Consider the following 22521-nt stretch of genomic DNA (forward strand, 5'->3'; position numbering starts at 1 on the left):
TTGTATAAGAATAACATATTGACTACCAAATAGTCAGACAAATCTTGTACCTACATGCTTTGTCTCCTTGCTGCAAGTAATAAAGGGTGCCTTGCTTGAACCTAACGTGTATTTATCTTTGAAGTTTTTCCTTTTACAAAGAATAAGCAGTAAGGAAGAGAAAAAATACAGTCGTCTACACTTAGCATAAATGTAGATGTTCGAGTGTATTCACTGTTGCAGTCATTACATTTGGGTAATCTGCTGGCAGGTTGCTCTCAGTCGGCCTGATTAACAAAGTCGTGGGTCCTGCGTCGGTTGCTGTCCCTTCTTCTATGACGTCAGGTCATTAGGGGTATAAAACATGCATCAGATGCCATTACACCAGTTTTTCTTGCCCCAGATGTCAGATGCCCCCCCAATGGGGAGCAAACAAAATTAAAAAACACCAAAATATACCTCTAACCAAAAGCAAATCCACCAAAAAGGCTTTTAAGCATAGTAAAAGAAAGTAGAGGTATAGGCAGAGAAAATTAGGGGGCTGGAGGGAGGGTAACCAGGACTGCAACAGTGAATACACACGAACATCTACATTTATGGTAAGTGTACACAACTCTACTATGTTCATCGTGTTTCACTGTTGCAGTCATTACATTTGGGTAGATTCCCAAAGCTATGGTTGGAAGGAGGAGTTTATACAGCATTAGGGCCAGCTATAAGACCCTGCAAGACAGCAGTGGCAAAGCCAGCTTTGGATTTAGAGAAAATTTGTAAATGATAATGCTTGGTGAAAGTATGTAAAGAACTCCAGGTAGCAGCTTCTAGAATATCCCTGGTGGGAACACCTCTGAGAAAGGCTGTAGAAGTAGATGCAGCGCTGGTGGAGTGAGATCTGATCCCCTGGGGGATAGGTTTTCCATGGTGCTTATAGCAGAAATGAATGCAATGGCTTATCCATTTAGAAATGGTTTGTTTTGAAATAGCCTTCCCCTCTGCCCCTGCAGCAAATGCAACCAGCAATTGTTCAGATTTTCTTTGAGATTTAGTCCTGTCCAAGTAGAATCTAAGTTGTATGTGCACATCCAAGGAATGCAGAATCCGTTCCCATTTGTTCTGTGGATTGAGAAAAAAAAGGTTGGCAAATGAATGGACTGATTAAGAGCCACAATGGAAATCACCTTGGGCATGAAGGATGGATTGGTCCTCAGAGATACCCTGTCCACATGAAAGATGATGAAAGGCTCCACTGCCATAAGGGCCTGTAATTCAGATATCCCTCTAGCTGAAGTGATTGCTAAAAGGAAGGCTGTTTTCCAAGAAAGAAATTTTAAGTCTGCAGTAGTAGCTGGCTCGAAAGGAGGTAGAGTGAGCTTCTCCAAAACAAAGTTAAGGTCCCAGGCAGCGGTAGGGGCTCTCCTGGGTGGTCTCAAGTTCTTTGCCCCTCTTAGATACTGCTTGAGCAGGGGATGAGAGAAGAGGAGTGGTTCTGTATTATAGTGAGCTGAAATAGCTGAAGCGTGGATTTTAATAGAGGAAAAAGACAAACCCTTATGAAGCATCTCAGTTAAGTATTGCAAAATCTGAGGTAAATTGGGCGCTGCTGTGCTCATCCCTAAAGACTGGTTCCAGGCACAGAATCTTTTCCATTTGTCAGCATAAGATTTTCTAGTACTAGGCCTTCTCGCCTCCAAGATGACATCCATCACAGGTTTTCTGGGGGATAAGGGTGAATTTAAGTGATTAGCCAGGCTGCAAGGTTCAATGTTGGAAGCTGAGGGTGCATAATTTGGTTCTCTTGCTGAGAAAGCAAGGAAAGGGTCTGAGGCAGGTGCCATGGAGATATTTCTGACACACTGTGCAGGAGTGGGTACCAGTGCTGGCGTGGCCAGTCTGGAGCAACCAAAATCATTCTTGATTTGTCCTGTCTGACTTTTAGCAGAACTCTGGAGAGCAGAGGCAGAGGGGGAAAGTCGTAGGCTGATAGTTTTTTCCAGCTGAAGGACAGAACATCCACTTTCCAGGCTTCTTTATGGGGAGTCCTTGTGCAAAACTTGTCCAACTGGTAGTTCTGGGGGGAGGCAAATAGATCCATGTCTGGGCTCCCCCATTTGCTTGTCAAGATGTTGAAAATTCGTGGTTCCAGTTTCCACTCGTGTGGGTCCATGAGATTTCTGCTTAGTCCGTCTGCCAGTATATTTAATTTTCCTGGCAGGAATTGAGCTTGTAGTTGGCACTTGGTAGCTCAAGGCTATGTTCCACAATGCCGTGGCTAGTCTGCAGAAGGGGTAAGAATGTGTACCCCCCTGCTTGTTTATGTACCACATAACCATGGTGTTGTCTGTCTTTACCATTAGTTGACCTGGAAGAATGTAGTCCTTGAAGGCTGTCAGAGCATTCTGTACAGCTAACATTTATTTTTGATTGATATGTAGGTGCATTTGATTTGGGCTCCATTTGCCCTGAATGCACTTCGCTTCCAGGTGAGGCCCCCCATGCATAGTCTGATGCATCTGTAGTTAGGGTTTGGGCGGCAGGGGGTAGTGTGAATGGCAGTCCCTTGTTTTGGTGGCAGGCCTCTGCCCACCATAAGAACTCCAGGCGTAGGCAAGGTATGATAGGAATCATTGTTTCCAGGCTGTGACAATGTTGACTCCATAGACTTTTTAAGTACCACTGTAGTTTCCTCATATGCAGTCTTGCATATGGAATTAGAAGAATGCAGGAGGCCATGAACCACAAGGCTTGCAGTATTTGTCTTGCAGATAGCAGGGTTTTTGTGGCCACTTGTTTGAAGTAAGTTACCAAATGAATTTGCTTCTCTGGCGTGAGGAAAGCCATCTGGGCAGTTGTATTCAAGCTTGCACCCAGGAATGTAATCTGTTGGGAGGGTACCAGTTGTGATTTCCTTTCATTTATGGTGTACCCCAGACAAGTTAGAACCCTTTTCACAAATGCCAGATGATTTAGAAGTATGCCCTGGTTTTCTGCCTGAATTAAGACAATCGTCCAGGTATGGATATATTTGAATATTTCTTTGCCTGCAAAATGCAATAACTGGAGCCAGGCACTTTGTGAATACCCTGGGCACAGTAGACAAGCCAAAGGGCAGTGCAGAGAACTGATAATGCAAGTAGCCTGCTTTGAAGCGTAGGTATCTTCTGCAAAATTCCCTGACTGGGATGTGCAGGTATGCTTCTTTTAAATCTAGAGTTGCCAACCAGGCATCTTTGCCTAGTATAGGAAGTAACTGGTGAAGAGTCAGCATCCTGAATTTTGGAATGTCCAGAAAGGTGTTTAGAGTAGACAGGTCCAGAATTGGACACCATGATTTGTCTTTTCTGGATACCAGAAAAAGTCTGGAATAGAAACCTTGTCCCTTTTCCTCTTCTGGTACTGGTTTAATAGCCCCCATGTGTAAGAAGGAAAGTACTTGTTTTTGAGCCTCTGCCCACTGATATGGGGGCAGGTCTGGCCACCCGTTTGGTGTTGGCAATGTTTGGAAATGAAATCTGCATCCCTGGGACACCATTTAAAACCCATTTGTCCTGGGTTATGAGTTCCCAGTTCTTTGCATGAAGAGAAATCTTTCCCCCCAAAGGGGCCACTAAAAGGTAAGTGCTTGGTAATTTTAAAAGGAAGTTATTGAGACTGTTTACCATAGGGGGGGTGTCTTGTTATTTCCAGATTTGGAAGTGGAGGCCCCCCCACTGCTTAGTACTGAGAGTCCCCTGGGACTGAAACCTGGTATTTTTGGTGTGTATGGGTTTGGCTTGAGAGGATCTGGAAGAAGCTGGAAAAGACCAGTTCTTAGTACGCCAGTGCCTACTAAATCTTGGAGGTTGCACTTGTAAGAAATCTTAAACAGTTTGCATAGATTTAGCTTTATCTTCCATCTTTTTTAGAACTTCTTCAGCCTTATTGCCAAACAGACGGTCCTGATTTAAAGGAGCATCCAACAATTTCACTTTAACATGATCAGGCAGAGTTTGCTCCTTAAGCCAAGCATGCCTTCTAAGCACAGACCCAGTAACAGCAGCCCTGCAGGAGGCCTCATCAAAACCACATTACAAAGTATGTTTTCCAACTTGTTCAGCAGAATGCAATAAATCCTGTAAATCTTTATTTTCTACACAGTCAGGAATCAACATCATTTTCTGTTTAAGCAGTCCAATAATATGCTGTTGATACTTTAACATATGAAATTGGCAGTTTAAAGCCCTGATTGCCAAGGTTGCAGAAGTATAAACCTTCTTACCCCATCTATCCAGCGCCCTGGAGTCTCTATCAGAAGGGGTAGGATTTTAGCAGTAGAAGCCTAAATGCCTTTGGGCCCCTGAGAAATGGTTTCTGGATCTGCAGCAGGATTTTTGAAAAGGAACTTGTGGGACTCGGGAACCCTGTAGTATCTGTCTGGTTTGCTAAGAGCCGGAGGCAGGGAATCAGGGGCCATACTGGATTCCGAAAATACATCAACAATGTCTAGTACAGGAGGTATAGCCAAGGGCCTATGCTGAGGTAGAAGAAGGAAATCCCTAAGCCTCTTTTTTGAATCAGAAAATTCCTGACTTTCCCAGTGGAAATGCTCCCTTAAGGTATGTAAAGTTCCCCCAAAATAAAAATCCTCAGGAGGGGAAGCAGAGGGAAAGGAATCCTCTGCATCAAAATCCTCATAAGTAGGTATGCACAAATCCAGGTCATTAGAAGAGTCAGAAGAAACAGAAACCTGATCAGAAGATTCATAATCAAGCTCAGCCCTAGGCCTCTTAGATGGGGGTGGTTGACTACCCCTGATTAGAGTAATTAGATCTTCAGCCATTTTGATAATTTGTTTTTTAGGCACAGGGGCCTGAACATGTGGGCCTGAGCATTGGTTTTTAGACATAGATCGAGATTTAGGCCTTAGTAATGAAGGTGGAGTTGATTTAATACGCAAATCTGTAGGCCTGAATACACCCTCAGAAGCCATTGCCTGCACAGTGGCTCCGGACCCATCCAAGGTAGAGACATCCGCGGGTTCGATAGGTGAAGCCTCTCGCAACATACCAGACTCCGAATGGGTCTCAGCAGAGGCCTGCAAATCAGAAGTAGCAGGGGCTGCGAAAGCGCCTCACTGAGTATCGGCGAACTGGCGACTGGCCTAGGAGACGCATTGTCGGCAGTTTTGGACCTTGGCAGCCTGTCTCTGTCTTTATCTTTGCATTTTTTCGGAATTCCAGTAGTCGGATGGCTTACTGATGACATTTCTGGATAATTAAACCGGGAACTGAAATATTTAGAGGCAAAAATGTACAGACGATGGATAGTGTGCTAATTAAATAAAGTACAAAACCGACAGCAAGGTACAAGATCAGGGCCTAGGCAAGGAATACAGTACGAATGAAAATCTTTGTGAGGTATTTGCTTTCCACAAGTAATGCAATTATTAACTTTTACTGACATCGGTAAGGTGCAAGAAAAATTTTCCCCAACAGGGTACTTAGCTTTAAGTTGAAGACTTCGGTTCTGAAACTCGAAAAATTTCAGGAGTCGGCCGACTGGCACTTGCGAACTGCTTCTGCTTCGGGCAATGCACGGCAAGAAAGACTGATGTAATGGCGTCAGATGCATGTTTTATATCCCTGACGACTTGACGTCATGGAAGAAGGGACAGCAACCGACGCAGGACCCAAGACTTTGTTTATCAGGCCGACTGAGAGCAACCTGCCAGCAGATTACCCAAATGTAATGTCTGCAACACTGAAACACGAAGAACATCTTGCGAGGTATGACATTTGGAATAATATAACTACACTGCTGGGCATATCTCAAAGGAGGTTATACAGATTAATAAAGATACATTTTGTGACATTCTTTTTGAGACAGGACAGTACATGGAAAAATTTTTAGAATGGCAAGAAATTAAAAAAAAAAATGTTTCCCTTGGAATGCATATGTGATACACAAAAAAGAGAATTTATGTACAGTTTTGAATGGAAGTGGGAAAAAATACTGAAAGACTTTATAAAGACTGTAAAAATGATACGGACATTACAAAAATTTATGATAAGTTGTATGGACTGGGGGCTGAGAATGTGGGTTATATTGAAAATGGATAATAAAACAATTATTCACATTCCAAGTATGATAAATGTCAATGGAAATACAGGTACTGTGAAGTATTGAGGACAACCGAAGACATGTTTTTTGGTGTGTAATTGTGATAAAAGAAAATGTTTTATTTGCGGCAAGGTGGGACCATGAAGCAAAAAAATGTGATACGAAATGTTGAAAGTGTGAACAAACAGGACATTCATGGATGGATTGTAATGAAGATACAGAAAATAAATATTTAAAAAAGGGATTGTATTGTATCAAAAATGTAATTAGTAAAGTACATGTGTTAAAAATGTAAACAAGTGTACATAAAGTAAAAATTTGTAAATATTGTAAATAATGTAAATATGATTTAATGTTCAGTAATAAAGGACCCCTACTCAATACGGTACTTGGGGTCCATACACCTGACAAGTGCGTGTGTACGTTCTGTCTCTGTGCAGTGAAGGCTAGGAGGATGGTGCATGGTATGGCAACCGAGGCAAATGTCAACTCCTTGAAATTAATCAAAAAAGGTTTGCAGGATATGTTTAAAAAGAAAGATTGTGGATGAAATCATGGAGGATACAGAGGCGCTAATTCACAAGAAGAGGATGTTATTACAACCCTTCAGTTGGGAGAGCTGTGGGATGACTTATTAATGAACTTGATGGAAGAAAATGAGCCAGGGACTGGAAAAGAATTATCCTGGTTTGAGATTATGGAAAAAATTCAAAAAGAAGAATTGAAAGATATACACAAGAAAATGTTTGCAGGAGCAGTGAAGGAGAAGATGGGAGGAAAATATAGAGTAAGAAGATGGAACAAACAGAAAAAAATAAGTATGTTGTGCATATATAGACTAAGGGAGAGAAAGAAATGGACAGGTATGAAATATGGGACACAGTGATTGTGCCTTTAGGAAATCAAGGCACAGAGGTAAGAGTGTTTATTTTGATAAAAAAGAGACCTTGTGAAAATTTGGAGATTGCTACAGGATTAGAGATTTTTTTTGGTGAATATCGTAAAAAAAAGACGGGCATCCATAGAATAACCATCAACTATATCATGAAGACCTTCTACCATGAAACACAAAAGAAAGTGCATATAGATTTTCAAAGACAGAAAGAGAAACTGTAAAAATATTTATTAGACAAACTTTTGTTAAGTTAAAGACATTTCAAACGTAATAGATAACAGAGGACTTTGGACAGACAGATGGGGCTGTAATGTTATTTTGAAAACAGAAAATGACTGAAATCTATATATTCCAAGCACGATTAACGATGAAGGAAACACAGCCTTTTATAAAGTATTGGGGACAACTGAAAACATGTTTTTTGTGGGAAAGAATGACATTTTGTAGATAATTGTGATAAAAAAGTATTTTTTATGTGGGGAGTTTGGACATGATGCAAAAATGTGAAATGAAATGTTATAAATGTAAACTGGCAGGGCATTAATGGGTAGATTGTATAAAAGAGCAAAAAAGAAAAACAAATATATGTAGAAAAAACTTTAAGTGACTGCAAGGAAAAATAAAAGGCAATTACAATAGGAAGAGCAACAAAATGACTGCAGAAAAGATGAATGATGATATACAAAATGTAACAGTGATAAAAAGCAAAGAGAGGAAGGGGAAACAGTTCTGATGAGAAACGTTAAACTGCGGGCATGCAGCTGTATCACTATTTGAAATATTAGCAACAGTAGAATTAATGGAGTCAGGCAAAAAAATTCTTGGTACTACATTCGTGTTCAGACCATCCCTGGGACCTGACATGTGATTATTTAAATGTAAAGTAAGATCCTCTTCATGTAAAGGTTGTAAAACACAGCCAGAAACCATGGAAACTGCTTCCGTCGATGAAGCTATCAGATGGGATGTAGGCACTACAGATGATTCAACTGTAGATCGCACAGCTGAAATTCCAACAGTTGTAGGTATAACTGTCATAGTAGCAATACTGCTACGAAAGTCAGAATCAGTAGAAACTATGGTATGAGGCATAAGCATATCCAATCCCACACAGGTGCCCTCCCCTCCATGGAAACCCGAAACCAAATCACTATGCTGCAAAACACCATTTCTCCCACTGACATGCTGAAAATGACAACAAGAATCCTCAGAAAACGTCACAGTGGAAGGGACAGCAGGCAGGGACATCAAAGCCTCCGTGGACCAAAATGCAGACATCGGTGCCGCAGAAGGTCCAATAGCAGAATGCACAGCTGGAACCTCAACGGTCATAGGCGCAACAGTTATAGCAGAAATATTACCACACAAGTCCACACCAGTAGAATCCTCAGCACGAGGCACCAAAATGCCCCTTTCAGGATGAAAATCCAAAGTAAAAACTCCATGTTGTAAAACAACATTACCTCTGCTGACACACCGTAAATCACAATATGCATCCCTAGACATATTCTTTGTAGAAGGGACAGCAACCTGGGACACGTGTGCCCTCGAAGATAGATAAGCAGATGGAAATGCAGTTGTAATACAGGCCGATGAAACAGCAGTCCCAATAGGTATAACAGAAGCAAAATCACTTAGCTCTGTAGATAAGGACAAATTTGTAACAGAAACACGGCTAGTAGCAACAGCATTAGAGTTATTATGGATTGTTGGATGGAAATACAGTTGTAATACAGGCCGATGAATCAGCAGTCCCAATAGGTATAACTGAAGCAAAATCACTTAGCTCTGTAGATAAGGATAAATTTGTAACAGAAACAGGGCTAGTAGCAGCAGCATTAGAGTTATTATGGACAGTTGGAATTACACTATAGCCATTATCAGTGGAACCAGTAGATGGTTTAACAGTAGAGCCATTAGAGTCACCGAGCACCTTCGAAAAGTACAGTTTTGTACCTACCATAAATGTAGATGTTCGAAGATCCACATTGCTGCAGTCCTTACACTTGGGTAGTCCGCTGTCCTCGGTCGGCCCGAATATCAAAGTATAAGGCTGACGTCGGTCAAGGCGCATTAGACTGACATCAGGACGTCAGGGTACAAATGCGCATGACCGACGTCATATCCTCAGTCTTTTCTTGCCCCAGATGTCAGAAGACCCTAACAAGAAAGGTCAAAACCCAAAGACAACAAAACCAACAACCAACCATCCTAGCACTAATAATATGTACAATATATACAAAATACACAATATTTACAATCCAACCCACACAACCGCCTCTAACTACAGAGGGGAAGGAGGGAGGGTAAATTGGACTGCAGCAATGTGGACCTTCGAACATCTACATTTATGGTAGGTACAAAACTGTACTATGTTCTTCATCTCACATTGCTGCAGTCCTTACACTTGGGTAGAATCCCAAAGCAGAGGTAAGGGAGGCTGGCACAACTATAAAGAAGCAGGAGCTGCCAAAATGCCCTGTAAAATAGCAGTGGCAAAACCAGCTCTAGATTTAGAGTAAAGTGGAAGGTGATAATGCTTAGAGAAAGTATGCACAGAACTCCAAGTAGCTGCCTCCAAGATATCTTTAGTTGCCACCCCCCTTAAAAAAGCTGTTGAAGTGGCAGTAGCCCTAGTGGAATGAGGCCTAATCCCAGCTGGAACCTCCTTGCCATGATGGGAATAACAGAAAGCAATGCAAAACCCAATCCACTTTGAAATAGTTTGTTTTGACACAGGCTTGCCCTGAGAACTCAAAGCAAAAGAAACAAATAACTGCTGAGCCTGCCTGAATCCTTTAGTTCTGCTCAAATAATATCGCAACTGCCTGTGTATATCCAAAGTGTGCAAAACCTTTTCCCCTTTATTTTGGGGGTTTGCATAAAAGGTAGGCAAATGAATAGTTTGGTTTAAAGACACACTAGAAACCACTTTAGGCATAAAGGAAGGATTAGTACGCAAAGATACCCTATCCTTATGGAAAATTAAGAAAGGCTCAACTGCCATAAGGGCCTGTAATTCAGAAACCCTTCTCGCAGAGGTAATGGCTAACAAAAAAGCAGTCTTCCATGATAAATATTTCAACTCAGCAGTAGCTGCAGGCTCAAAAGGTTGTAGAGTGAGTTTCTCCAACACAAAATTGAGATCCCAAGCAGGAGTAGGAGCTCTCCGTGGGGTCTTATATTTTTGCCCTCTAAGGAATTGCTTAAACAAAGGATGAGAAAACAATGGTGGGTCACAATCATAGTGAGCAGAATTTGCTGCAGCATGAATCTTAATAGAAGAGAAGGACAAACCTTTGTCCAGTAACTCAGTAAGATATTGAAGAGCCACACTTAAATTAGGCTTAGAAACATCAAATGCTTTTGCTGCACTCCAAAATAAAAATCTCTTCCATTTATCTGCGTACACTTTCCTTGTACTAGGCCTTCTGGCTTCCAAAATAACATTCAAAACTTGCTGTGGAAGCTGAAACCCTCCAGGGTTTAAAACAGAATATGCCAGGCTGTCAGGTGAAGAGAGTGAAGTTTGACATTGAGTAAATGACTGTTCTCCTGAGTCAGCAGGTGTGGAACCGATGGTAAAGGCCAAGGAGGCTCCCGTACCAGACTTCTCAGTAGTGGGTACCAATGCTGTCGAGGCCAATCTGGAGCTATTAAAATCATCTTTGGCTTGTCCTGTCTGACCTTCAGAAGTACCTTTGGGAGGAGAGGCAGAGGTGGAAAGGCATACACATGAAGATTGCTCCAATTGAATGAAAGAGCATCCACTTTCCAAGCTGTGGGATGAAAACTTTTTGTGCAAAACTTTGGCAGCTGGTAGTTTAGTGGAGAAGCGAACAGATCTATGTCTGGAGTTCCCCATGACACTGTCAATTTCTGAAATACATGAGGATCCAATTTCCACTCGTGGGGATCCATAATTTGTCTGCTCAACACATCTGCTAAGGAGTTCTGTGCTCCCGGCAGAAACCTTGCCTGAAGATTTAGCTGTAAACTGAGAGCAGTCTCCCACAAAATCATTGCTTGTCTGCACAGAGGATAAGAATGTGTTCCCCCTTGCTTGTTGATGTACCACATGACAGTTGTGTTGTCTGTTAGAATCAACACCTGCCCTGGAAGAAGTAAATCCTTGAAAGCTATTAAAGCAAATTGGACTGCTAACATCTCCTTCAGGTTGATATGCAGATGTAGAAGTCTGGCAGGCCACGTGTCTTGTATCCACTTTCCATTTAGATGAGCTCCCCAAGCTTTGTCTGAGGCATCTGTCGTTAGAATCTGACTTGCCTCTGGCCGGGTCACAGAGAGTCCCTTGTTTAGGTGACATTCCTGAGCCCACCACAAAAATTCCTTTTGAATGCAAGGTATTATCTGAATGACAGTGTCCAAATCTTGGCAGTGCTGTGTCCATACATTTTTGAGATACCATTGCAGCTTCCTCATATGCAGTTTGGCATTGGGAAGCACCAGAATACAAGATGCCATGAACCCCAAGGCTTGAAGGACTGTCCTTGCAGTCAGCCTGGACTGATGAGACAACTGATGGAAGTAAAGAGAAAGATTCTTTTGTTTGTCCGGGGTCAAAAAGGCCATCTGGGATGCTGTATTCAGTCTCACACCCAGAAAGCACATGTCCTGAGAGGGTACTAGACTGGACTTTATTTCGTTCACAGAATACCCCAGGCATCTTAGCACTGCTATCACATAGTGTAGATGATGAAGAAGTTCTTCTTTTCCTTGAGCCAGAATCAGACAATCGTCCAAATAAGGATAGATCTGTATTCCTCTTAGCCTGAAGAAAGCTATCACTGGAGCCAGAACCTTCGTGAATACTCTGGGCAGTAGATAAGCCAAAGGGCAATGCAGAGAACTGATAATGAGAAGTCCCAGCCCGAAACGTAGATACTTCCTGCAACTTAGCCTGATAGGAACATGAAGGTAAGCCTCCTTGAGATCCAGAGTCACCATCCAATGATCTTTGCCCAGCAGAGGTAAAAGCTGTTGTAACGTCAACATTTTGAACTTGGGAATGTCCAGATAAGTGTTGAGGATAGATAAATCCAAAATTGGTCTCCATGTGTTCCCCTTCTTTGGTACTAGGAACAGGCGAGAATAAAATCCTAGGCCCACTTCTGACAGAGGGACCGGCTGAATGGCTCCTATTTGGAGCAGCAGAGAAATCTGTTTGTGAGCCTCTATTCTTTGCTGAGGAGGAACGTCTGGCATGCCTTTGAAGGGAGGTAAGGTATGGAAATAAAACCTGTAACCTTGGTGTATGATATCCAACACCCATCTGTCTTGGGTAATTAAACTCCAATTTTCTTTGAAAAGTGCCAACCTTCCTCCCAAAGGTGCTGCCAGTCGAGAAGAGTCTGGCAGCTGAAAAGGTAGGTCATTGGGTCTGTTTACGAAAGGACTGACCCCTGCCCTCACCCGAAGACTGTGCAGGTGAACTTCCTGTCCTAGGCCTGAAAGAGCCCTGAGCTCTGCCCCTACCCCGTCTAGACCTGCCCCTAGACTGGGAATCATAAGAAGGATACGTCCACCCTTTAGTAGGCCAATTTCTGCTAAACTTCGGAGGCTGAACCTGCAAAAAATATTTAACAGTCTGCATAGACTTAGCCTTGTCTTCCATTTTCTTTAATACTGCCTCAACAGGTGAACCAAATAACACATCAGATTGTAAAGGGGCATCCAAAATCCTTGTCTTAACATGGTCAGATAAATTCTGATCCCTCAGCCAGGCGTGCCTGCGAAGAACTGACCCTGTGGCAGCCACCCTAGACGAGGCCTGTACAGCATCAAAACCACATTGCAAAGAATGCTTACCCACTTGTTCAGAGACATGTACCAAATCCTGTAACTCTTTACAGTCAATACCTTCCACCAGAGCATCTACCTTAGACTTCAATTGAGACAGTAGATAGTTTTGGTATTTCAACATGTGAAACTGGCAATTTAGAGCCCTCATAGCTAGGGTGGAAGACGTATAAACTTTCTTTCCCCATCTATCCAAAGCCCTAGCCTCTTTATCTGGAGGAACCGGATTTTTAACAGAAGCCTTAACACCCTTAGGCCCCTGACTAACAGTTTCTGGGTCCGCCCTAGGACTCTTAAAAAGAAACTTATGAGCTTCAGGCACCCTATAATACCTATCCGGCTTAACAGGAGCAGGAGGCAAGGAATCAGGATTAAGAGAAGCCTCTGCAAACACATCCTCCACAACATCCAGAACAGGAGGTATAGCCAAAGGCCTATGCTGTGGTAAAAACAGAAATTCCCTAAGCCTTTTCCTGGAATCAGAGAAATCCTGACCTTCCCACTTAAAATGCTCCCTCATGGAATGGAGGGTCTCTGAAAAAGAAAAATCCTCAGGAGGAGAAGCAGAAGGAGTAGAATCATCCACATCAGAATCAGAATAAGGAGAATACTCCTGCAAGTCTTCAGCCGAAGACTCTGAAACATCCGAAGCCTGCTCAAAACTCCCCAACTCAGGTTCCACCCTAGGCCTCTTATCAGAAGGGGGCAAAGAACCTCTAATTAAGGTAATCAAATCTTCTGCCATTTTAAGCATATGCTTCTTGGGCACAGATCCTGAAGAACTAGGAGTGACACCAACTGAAGCTAATCCTGGCCTGCCTCTGGGAGAAGCCTTAGAAACAGAAGGCCTAACCACCCTAGGAAGGGAGGGGAGTACAGTAACCTGAGAAGCCCCTTCAGCCTGACTTGCCTCCTGAGAGGCCACATCCTGCAATACCAAGGTCTCCCCCTGGGCCTCTAGAGAAACCTCCGGTGGAACCACCGGCTCCACCGATACCTCTAAAGAACCGGCGTCCGGTACGGACGACTCGTCTACCCTGGGCTTAGCTGCTTTATCCTTGCGCTTCTTAGAAGAAGCGGACGCCGGAGCATCCGACGGCATAGTGTAATTGCACCGCTTCCCAAAGACTAACCTGGCACAATCTAACCTTCTCTTAATAGTGCGCTTATTGAATCTAGCACAAAAGCGACACCCAACAACGTCGTGCTCAGGCCCTAAACAAGGAATACACAAGGTATGATAATCTCTATGCGGTATCTGTTTCCCACAAGAAATACAGTTATTCACTTTTTCTGACATCCGGTAAACCACTGAGGCAAGAAAAAGCAAAATATTCCCAACGGGTACTTAGCCAACTTTGACTCGGTCTGAAACTCCGAACTCGAAAAATTTCAGAACGCCGAACGGCACTTGCAACGCTGCTTCTGCATCGGACCATGCGGCAAAAAAGACTGAGGATATGACGTCGGTCATGCGCATTTGTACCCTGACGTCCTGATGTCAGTCTAATGCGCCTTGACCGACGTCAGCCTTATACTTTGATATTCGGGCCGACCGAGGACAGCGGACTACCCAAGTGTAAGGACTGCAGCAATGTGAGATGAAGAACATCTTGGCCGTTCAACAGGAATCGCAATTGAACTCCTGTGTCAGTGTGATTAAACATTGCTGGAACAGTAGACAAGAACGCTGGTGTATCACTGGAACAAATAGTATTGTTAACTGAATTAGTAGACACAGTAGAGTTCACCGATGCAGAAAATATATCTCCTGTAGTGTTAGACCATGTGGAAACCATTCTTGTATTATTATCTTCTTTGCATCCGAATACATTGATGCAAAAAAAAAAACAGGCGGAATTACCAGTTGAGAAAAATCAGTGATATTTTGGCTACAAGAGCCAGGATCACTATGAGACTTATTAGACATGTCTGAGATAACCAGAATAATATTTGCGAAAAAACTCAGTTAAATATTGAAGAAATAGATAATATATAATAATACTTCAACGTAATAACTACAAGAAAACAAATAAAATAAAAATAAAAATTCAAATAAAAGTCAGAGAGCCAATAATTAGCGCTTTCATCCAGGTTTAATGTACTGGACTTCTTCAGAATGTTTAAAAATACAAATAATGTGTTAATAAATAAGCATCAACTGTAAAGAGAAGAGGACATCAAAATTCCAAGACCAATAAAAAGCCAAACATTTAGAAATATGTAAATTCTATAGTACAGTAAGACATGAATATTCAGTAAATGTACAGAAGTTCATGAATAAGTAAAAGGAAAACAGAACTACAGAAAATATAATAGTTATTGGTTCCATTTTAAAGCACATCTAATATTTATATGTTCATTCAAACCAGGTGGGATTCAGCATTTAACAGAAGCTGCCAGCGCAATTCCTTAACTTCCAGTAAGGTGTTTTTGTCTCCAAAAAATAAATAAATAAAGAAATAATATATATATATATATATATATATATATATATATATATATATATATACATGATACCAAAAGATTTGGATAAACAGTTAATCAAAATGATGTATAGATTTATTTGGGGATCTAGGTTAAACAGCTAAAAAAGGAGTATTATATATGGATAAGAAAGATGGGGGGTTGGGTCTGTTGAACCCTATAGTATATGGGGCATTGTTGAGTCTATAAAGGGTATTAAAATGGATAAATGGAAAAGAAGGCAAGTTGGTAGTAAGATTATTTAAGGCAAAATATGAAAGGGAATGGAATGCAATACAATTGAATAAAAGGGAGAGAGACTGCTGAAGTGAAGAAATAAAGATGTATCAAGACAAAATAAAAATATGGAAGCCAAGTAAAATATAGAGGAGGTAGAAGAAAATAGGAAATTATAGTACAAACATATAATGATAAAACATTACTGTGTAAATCTATGGGGATATTTTACAGAATAAAAAATAAAAGCTATAAAACAAATAAATAAATGGTGTACGAATAATGGGGAATGTCAAGATTTTTTAATTAGGCTACCAATTAACTGAATGCCTATAAAAATAAATATGCCTTAAAAAGCAAATGAAAGGATATGTCTTTTTTTTTGTGGTGCATTAGAAACTGTAGAACATGTATTTTTAACATGTTAAAGAATAAAACAAATTATGGGAAAAAATAAGAGAAGAATATTTTGAAAGAAAAATGGAACTATAAAATATGGATATGACTGAATATGGATTTTATGAGAAATTTAGTAAGGAGTATGTCAAAAATTTGAATAGGAAAATGTTTTGTATTATATGGGTAATATGGAATGAAAGACTGAATGAGATTGTGGAATGTGGTTGATAAGACAACCTCTAAAGGCACAACACAGGATTCATGCAATCCAAGCATATCATTTGGATGGCAGATCTTGCAGAACAGCAGAGGGATGGAGGCTGGTAAATTTGGATCCATATGTGGCAACAACTGGTTACCTATGCTAAAACAGGTGACCCTAGAATGATAGTAATGATGACAAATACAATTCCAACAGATGAACTGTCATACAGAGAATGGAAGAGTGAGACATCATTAAAGGTAGTCATTATAGATGTGTGAAAGTGATTATCATGAGTATGCAAAATTAATGGTGGACACAGTACTAAAACTGTATGTGAAGGAATGGCAAGCATTCTTAAAACACATCACTACTGAACACCTCTAATTATTAATATGCAGCCATCAAAATAAGGCAGAGAAGCAAAGCCCCACAACAGAGTTTGGACAGTGACCACAGAATGTTTTACATACATTTTGATCCAACTTGCACTACAGCTGTTTAAGGTAATTTGCACATTAGAAGATCTAGTAAAACATTAACGCACAGACTATACCTCATATCGTGCACCGAGCTGGGCATAGTCTCGAAGTTTGTCTTTGTCGAGGCGTGTAGGCACTTCAATTATATTGTGGATTTGAAGATTAATAATCTTGGCAAGAGAGGTGAACATACTTTCAGGTATGATCTGCAGAACCTTAAAAAAAGGAAAAGGTCTTAGCTTTAATTATAGAACATATTTCCTTTAAACAGAATATATCCCTTTTCTACCTTACTAAAAGAGAACTGCAACCTCATTTTTTAACGTGTACAGCACAAAGAATGCACATGCATTTACATGGCATACAACACAAAATAATAAAACACTTAAGCTATGTAATCAGGTAATCAGCTGTAGAATCTTACTTTTTAAGTGTTCATACCATAAAATGTTCTCAAAAGCCACTTGGGATATGAATATCACATATACACTTAACATATCAGATGATCTGTTAGAGGGCCTTCTATAGCAAGTGAAAATTTTCTTCTTTTTCTATTCTAAGCTTATCAATACTTGATTCTCATTAACACACACAGATGTATGTACCTTCTGTTAGTGCTTACCACAGCACCATGTGCCAAGTCTAGTTGGCACATTCAGCTCTTGCACTACTCAGCTCAACTCCTATCCACTGAGAAAATTAAAACTTGCAAGACAGGAAACAAAAGCAGAGACACAACAAAGGCAAACATAAACTTGCCTGACATATACAGGAATATGCATGATAGAAAGGCTGGCTTGAAGCAGAGAACAGTCATGGAGAGATAAGCACCCACGAGTATCAATTGATATGGTCAACATCTATCTGCTATATCTGACATCTGGGTTGGTTCTGCACAATAACTACTGGGAACAAACCTGAGCAATAGATTTTAAAACCACCATGGATGACCAAGCTGACAGAAGGACTTACAGGCTAGAAGGGTGAGTCATAAAGCAAACAGGTGTCAAAACAGGTCCACCTCCTGAGTCAAAGTCTGAAAAAATAATGCTTGGTGAAGGTAAGAAGGTATGGTCAACACTCTGAGATGCCTATTTCTACAAAGGAAATATTTTAAAAGTCAGCATAAGAAGCAGCCACCCCCATGACAGAGTGGATTTTGGCAATAGTACCTTTTAACAGGTTTTTCTCTGATGGTAAAATGCAATTCAGTAAGTAGCCTTTTGCAAAGGGTTTCTTTAGCAAATGCCAGCACCATTCGATTTAGAACAAAGAAAAAACAAATACTGTCTTCTTGAACTCGCATACCTTTTCAGGTAAACCCTGAGTCTGTGCTGTTTGTCCAAGAAATGAAGGGCAAGCCCTCACTTCTGGATTTTGCCCTGCATAGAAAACTGGGAGATAAATGGACTAATTTAAGGGCAATTCTAAAACCACTTTCAGATGAATGAATGGCTTAGTCTTAAGGGCTCTCCAGTCGTAAAAATTCACGCATGTTTTTCTACAAATAAGGACTAGAAGAATGGATCTATAATCTGCTGCCTGTGCCCACTCCTCCCCAATCTGTCATTCCTGTTCAAGATACCCCCCTCACATCTCCCAAATGAGACTTTTTTGCACACATATAGCATCAGCTCTGCCTGTTCTGGTCTCTAGAGACGAAAGCTCCAGCTTTTTTTTTTACCTAACAGGAATACCTTTGCCCCTTCATTCAACGGAAGATTCTGGTTGCTTTCTTCTGCACTAACTCCAGGAGCATGATACCCACTTAGCCTCTAGAAATATAGACAGTACTCAAACAATGTGGCCACACTAGCATCTAACTGAGTGGGAGCATCATGATGTTGTCTATGGATTTTACCCCTGAAGAAATGTCCTAATATTCTGTTTGCTTGTACCACTGTCTCCTGTCACTGTTACTGGTAATCCATTTTGGATGTGGACAACAACCCCAGCTCCTTTTCTTTCTCTGTTGTCATCGGTGTCACTTGACACAGCTGATACTTAACAACAGGGTGTTTGTGGCCCAAGTATAGTATTTACTCAAGTTTACTTAACTTTTTTCTAATCAGGAAAATGGTTTCTTATTTTAAAGCACTTTCATCAGGAAAATGGGTAAATAAGTCAAATAAGGTGGAAGTGGAAGGAGCAGGCATTTCATTTATCTCTAAAAAGCCATTCAAATCTGCATTTCATTTAAACATTAACAGTTTCTAGAAAAAGAAAAACATTAAAAAATAGTACATTCAGAATTGTGGTAATTTCCCAGACTATTTATACACACACACACACACACACACACACACATGTCTAAATATGTGTGTGTATATATATATATATATATATATATATATATATATATATATATATATATATATATATATATATATATATAAAGGCATAGGTACATATGTATATAAAGGGGTTCCCTTCAGAATTTCGAATTTCTAAAACCTCGAATTTCATATGATCGAGACCATATGGTAGAAGTTTTAGAACTTTGAAATTCTAAACAGAAATCTGCACACAGCATGGAATGGGAGATTTCCCTTTTCTTCACTGTAGTACGATCTCAGAATTGGTATATTTAAGTAGCGGGGTTGCAGGGGGGCTAGCCCCTCTGCATAAGTGTTGAGAGAGTTTTTTTTTTGGGGGGGGGGGTTATTTCGGAATGTCAAGATTCCGAAACTTTGATCATATGGTCTCGACCATATGAAATTAAATGTTTTGGTAATTCAACATTCAGAAGTGAATCCCTAGATATATATATATATATATATATATATATATATATATATATATATATATATAAGAGAGAGAGATGTTCAGAATTTAATCAACAATTAACCCCTGATTAATTACATTTCACATACATATTAAAGAAAAGGCATACAGAATTGATGGGAAAAAGGACAAGCTTAGAAGGCTACTTAAAAAGAAAGACTGTTACAATTTATCTTTTGAAGTGCTAAAATCCATCCACTGTCCCATTTTTGTACATGGGATTGGGGTGTCACTTCAATAGTGACAGTCACCTAAAGCAAATGTTCACACTATTAGGCGGCTAGCTCTGCCATAGCTGTTCTTTCATACCTCACTGACACAAGGGCACTCATGCCTACAGCCAATTTACCTTGTCCCATACACCTACTAAATGTATTTGGAAGGAAATCTGAGCATCCAATGAAGACCTTTCTCTTCTTGAAGCTGTCTACACTAAACAGTCAAACTGAGTCCTAACTCCTACACTTGACAAGGAACGAGGACTAAAATACATTTTAGATGTCTGCTTTGGAACTTGAACCATATGACAGCATAGACTGAAGTGGGGCTCTCCAATATGCCTATCATAAACTGATACTGAAAATGTATTACTTGGAATGCAAGCATGCATGCATGTTACGTGACTGCTCTGGATCCTGACATAAAGGGAATTTGTTGGCAAAGACACCACTGTATACTATATACAAAATGTAAAATCTTCTGGATACCAAAACACTTCATTCCACAGGTACAAAAATAACCTCCAGATAGCACTTTCGTCTCAATCAAAAAGAACATAGAGACTTCTTCAGACTGAGGTTCTAACTACTCTCCACCTTTTTAAACACTCAAAAAGTATCACATGACAATTACTAAAACGTGACATCATCACTCACATGCATACAACTATAAATATATGTTCTTTCTGATTGAGACGAAAGCGCTAACTGGAGGTTATTTTTGTATCTGTGGAATAAAGTGTTTTGGTATCCAGAAGATTTTGCATCTTTTTCGTGGGTTGTTTGGCTTATAGTGCTTTTGGCTGCTGTTGAGTTTTCATATACAAAATGTACAATGTCTGGTATCTATGATAAGGAAAATAAGATTAATTTGACAAGGGCAATAAAACAAATGCATTAGTCTGGTAAGGAAATCAGCCTTACCCAGGATCTATTAAAGTTAGCATACTAGCCAATTATTTCAACTCTTCCTGAAATTATCCCATAGTCTCAACTTCAGCTATCTTTTTATCAGGATAATTTTAAGGCTTCATTACTCCTTTATGCTAAAAAAAGGAATTCTCACATCTAACTTAAAACAGGCTATTCTGACTTTTCTTTAACTACCTCAAACCCAGAGCTACTCTACTTTGTTTTCAAATCATATCCAACCAATTTGTTATTCGTTCAGTGAGAACATACAGTAACAAGAAGTTATGTACTCACCATAATGTTCAATGTATGTAGTCCATCTCACCTTACATTCTTACCCGTGGGTTCGGAGCCAAGGCCATACTCTAGCTGGAAGTCTTTCAATTGGCTGGGCTAAGAGGTATCCCGTGCTGCACTGCTCCCTTTCCCCAGATCTTGTTTGCTGCAAGCTCAATCACTCAATCACTCATCCTCCATACACAGAACACATAGTGAAGGAAAAAACATTCCAATAATAAAAGGAGTACTGAAACCAGAACTAACCTCTAGGTCCTCCAGGATGGGGGAAGGCGGGAGGGTAAGTAAGAATGTGAGGCGTGATGGACTACATACATCGAACGTTATGGTGAGTACATAACTTCTTGATGTTATGTAGTCCAATCTCACCTACATTCTTACCCGTGGGACAGCGTCCCCAGCACCTGAACCCTGGGAGGCTCAGTGGAAAATACTCCTGAGCACTGTGGAACCAAAGGAAGATCTGCCTCTGGATACCAAATCCAATTTGTGGTGAGTAATAAAGGTGTGAGGAGATGCCCATGTAGCCGCAGCACAAATATCATCCATACACATCCTGGCCTGAAATGCTGTAGAGTGAGATATGGATCGGGTAGAATGAGCCTTCACTCTAAATGGTAAATCCTTACCACCTGAGGCATAAATGAAGGAAATACAACTAGAGATCCATCTAGACAAGGTCACTTTGGAAACAGGAGACCCAATCTTATTTTTTGAAAATGAGACAAATAGCTGATCCGATTTTCTAAGATCCTTCGTTCAGTGCATATAAAAATGCAACTACCTGTGAACATCCATCTGTTGAAATTTAAATTCTGCCCTATTAGAAAACTCTGGAAAAAATACGGGCAGTTCAATGGATTGGTTGAGATTACTAACCGAAGCCACTTTTGGCATAAAGGAAGGGTTTGGTCTGAGGGAAACCCTGTCCATGTGAAAAATCAAGTAAGGCGGTCTTGACAAAGTTTGGAGCTCTGAGACACTGAAGTGATGGCTACCAAAAAGATAGTTTTCCAAGTCAAATATTTCAGTTCACAAGTAGCTGCAGGCTCAAAGGGGGAAGAGGTGAGACATTGTAGCACAAAATTTAGGTCCCAAGGCATGACTGGGTCAAAGACTGGAGGGCGAATCAGCATAGTGCCCTTCAGGAATGCCTTACAAAGTCTATGCGCCATTAGACAGGGTTCATTAGTGACGTGAAAAGTGGAAATAGTGGCCAACTGTACTTTAATGGTCGCGGCTGCTGACCCCTGATTGAAAAGCATGGAGAGAAATTCCAGAACTGAAGAAATTGGAGCTGTATAAGGATCAATTTGTCTTGCCTGAGCCCAGATGGAGAATCGTTTCCATTTACTGGAATAAATCTTTCTGGTCGAAGGATTATGGGAAGAAGACAGAATATGAACCACTTCCGGAGAAAAATGATGAAGCCTTGTCAACCGGAGGGTCAGAAGAGAGGGATGGAACTGCCCTGACATATGAGTCAGTAGATCTAGCTGTGGGTTCAGAATCCAGGGGGGGTACATGAGACAGGGATGGAGAAAGGGGAATCAAATCTGACGAGGCCAGTGTGGAGCAATCAGAATCATTCTGCTTCCCAAGGATTGCGCTTTCTGACTAACCTTTGTCAGCAGAGGAACAGGCGGGAAGGCATAAAGTAGACCGGAGAGCCAATCGTGAACTAGAGCGTCCCTGGGTGACTCCGCTCAGGGGGGATAAGGGTGAAGTACCTGC

At 40.8% G+C, this 22521-nt stretch overlaps 1 protein-coding gene across 1 annotated transcript in view; it reads right to left on the reverse strand.

The window, feature by feature from the left end:
• The window catches only part of WASHC5 (WASH complex subunit 5), a 1015994-nt gene that overhangs the window by 516945 nt on the left and 476528 nt on the right, over positions 1-22521 (reverse strand). The window contains exon 15 of the mRNA XM_044066602.1: positions 16651-16791. Within this exon, the coding sequence (XP_043922537.1) occupies positions 16651-16791 (141 nt within the window). The remainder of the gene's footprint in view (positions 1-16650; positions 16792-22521) is intronic.

The sequence above is a fragment of the Protopterus annectens genome, chromosome 3.part1 (assembly GCF_019279795.1).
Source record: "Protopterus annectens isolate FY-2018-M chromosome 3.part1, PAN1.0, whole genome shotgun sequence".
NCBI lineage: Eukaryota > Metazoa > Chordata > Ceratodontiformes > Protopteridae > Protopterus > Protopterus annectens.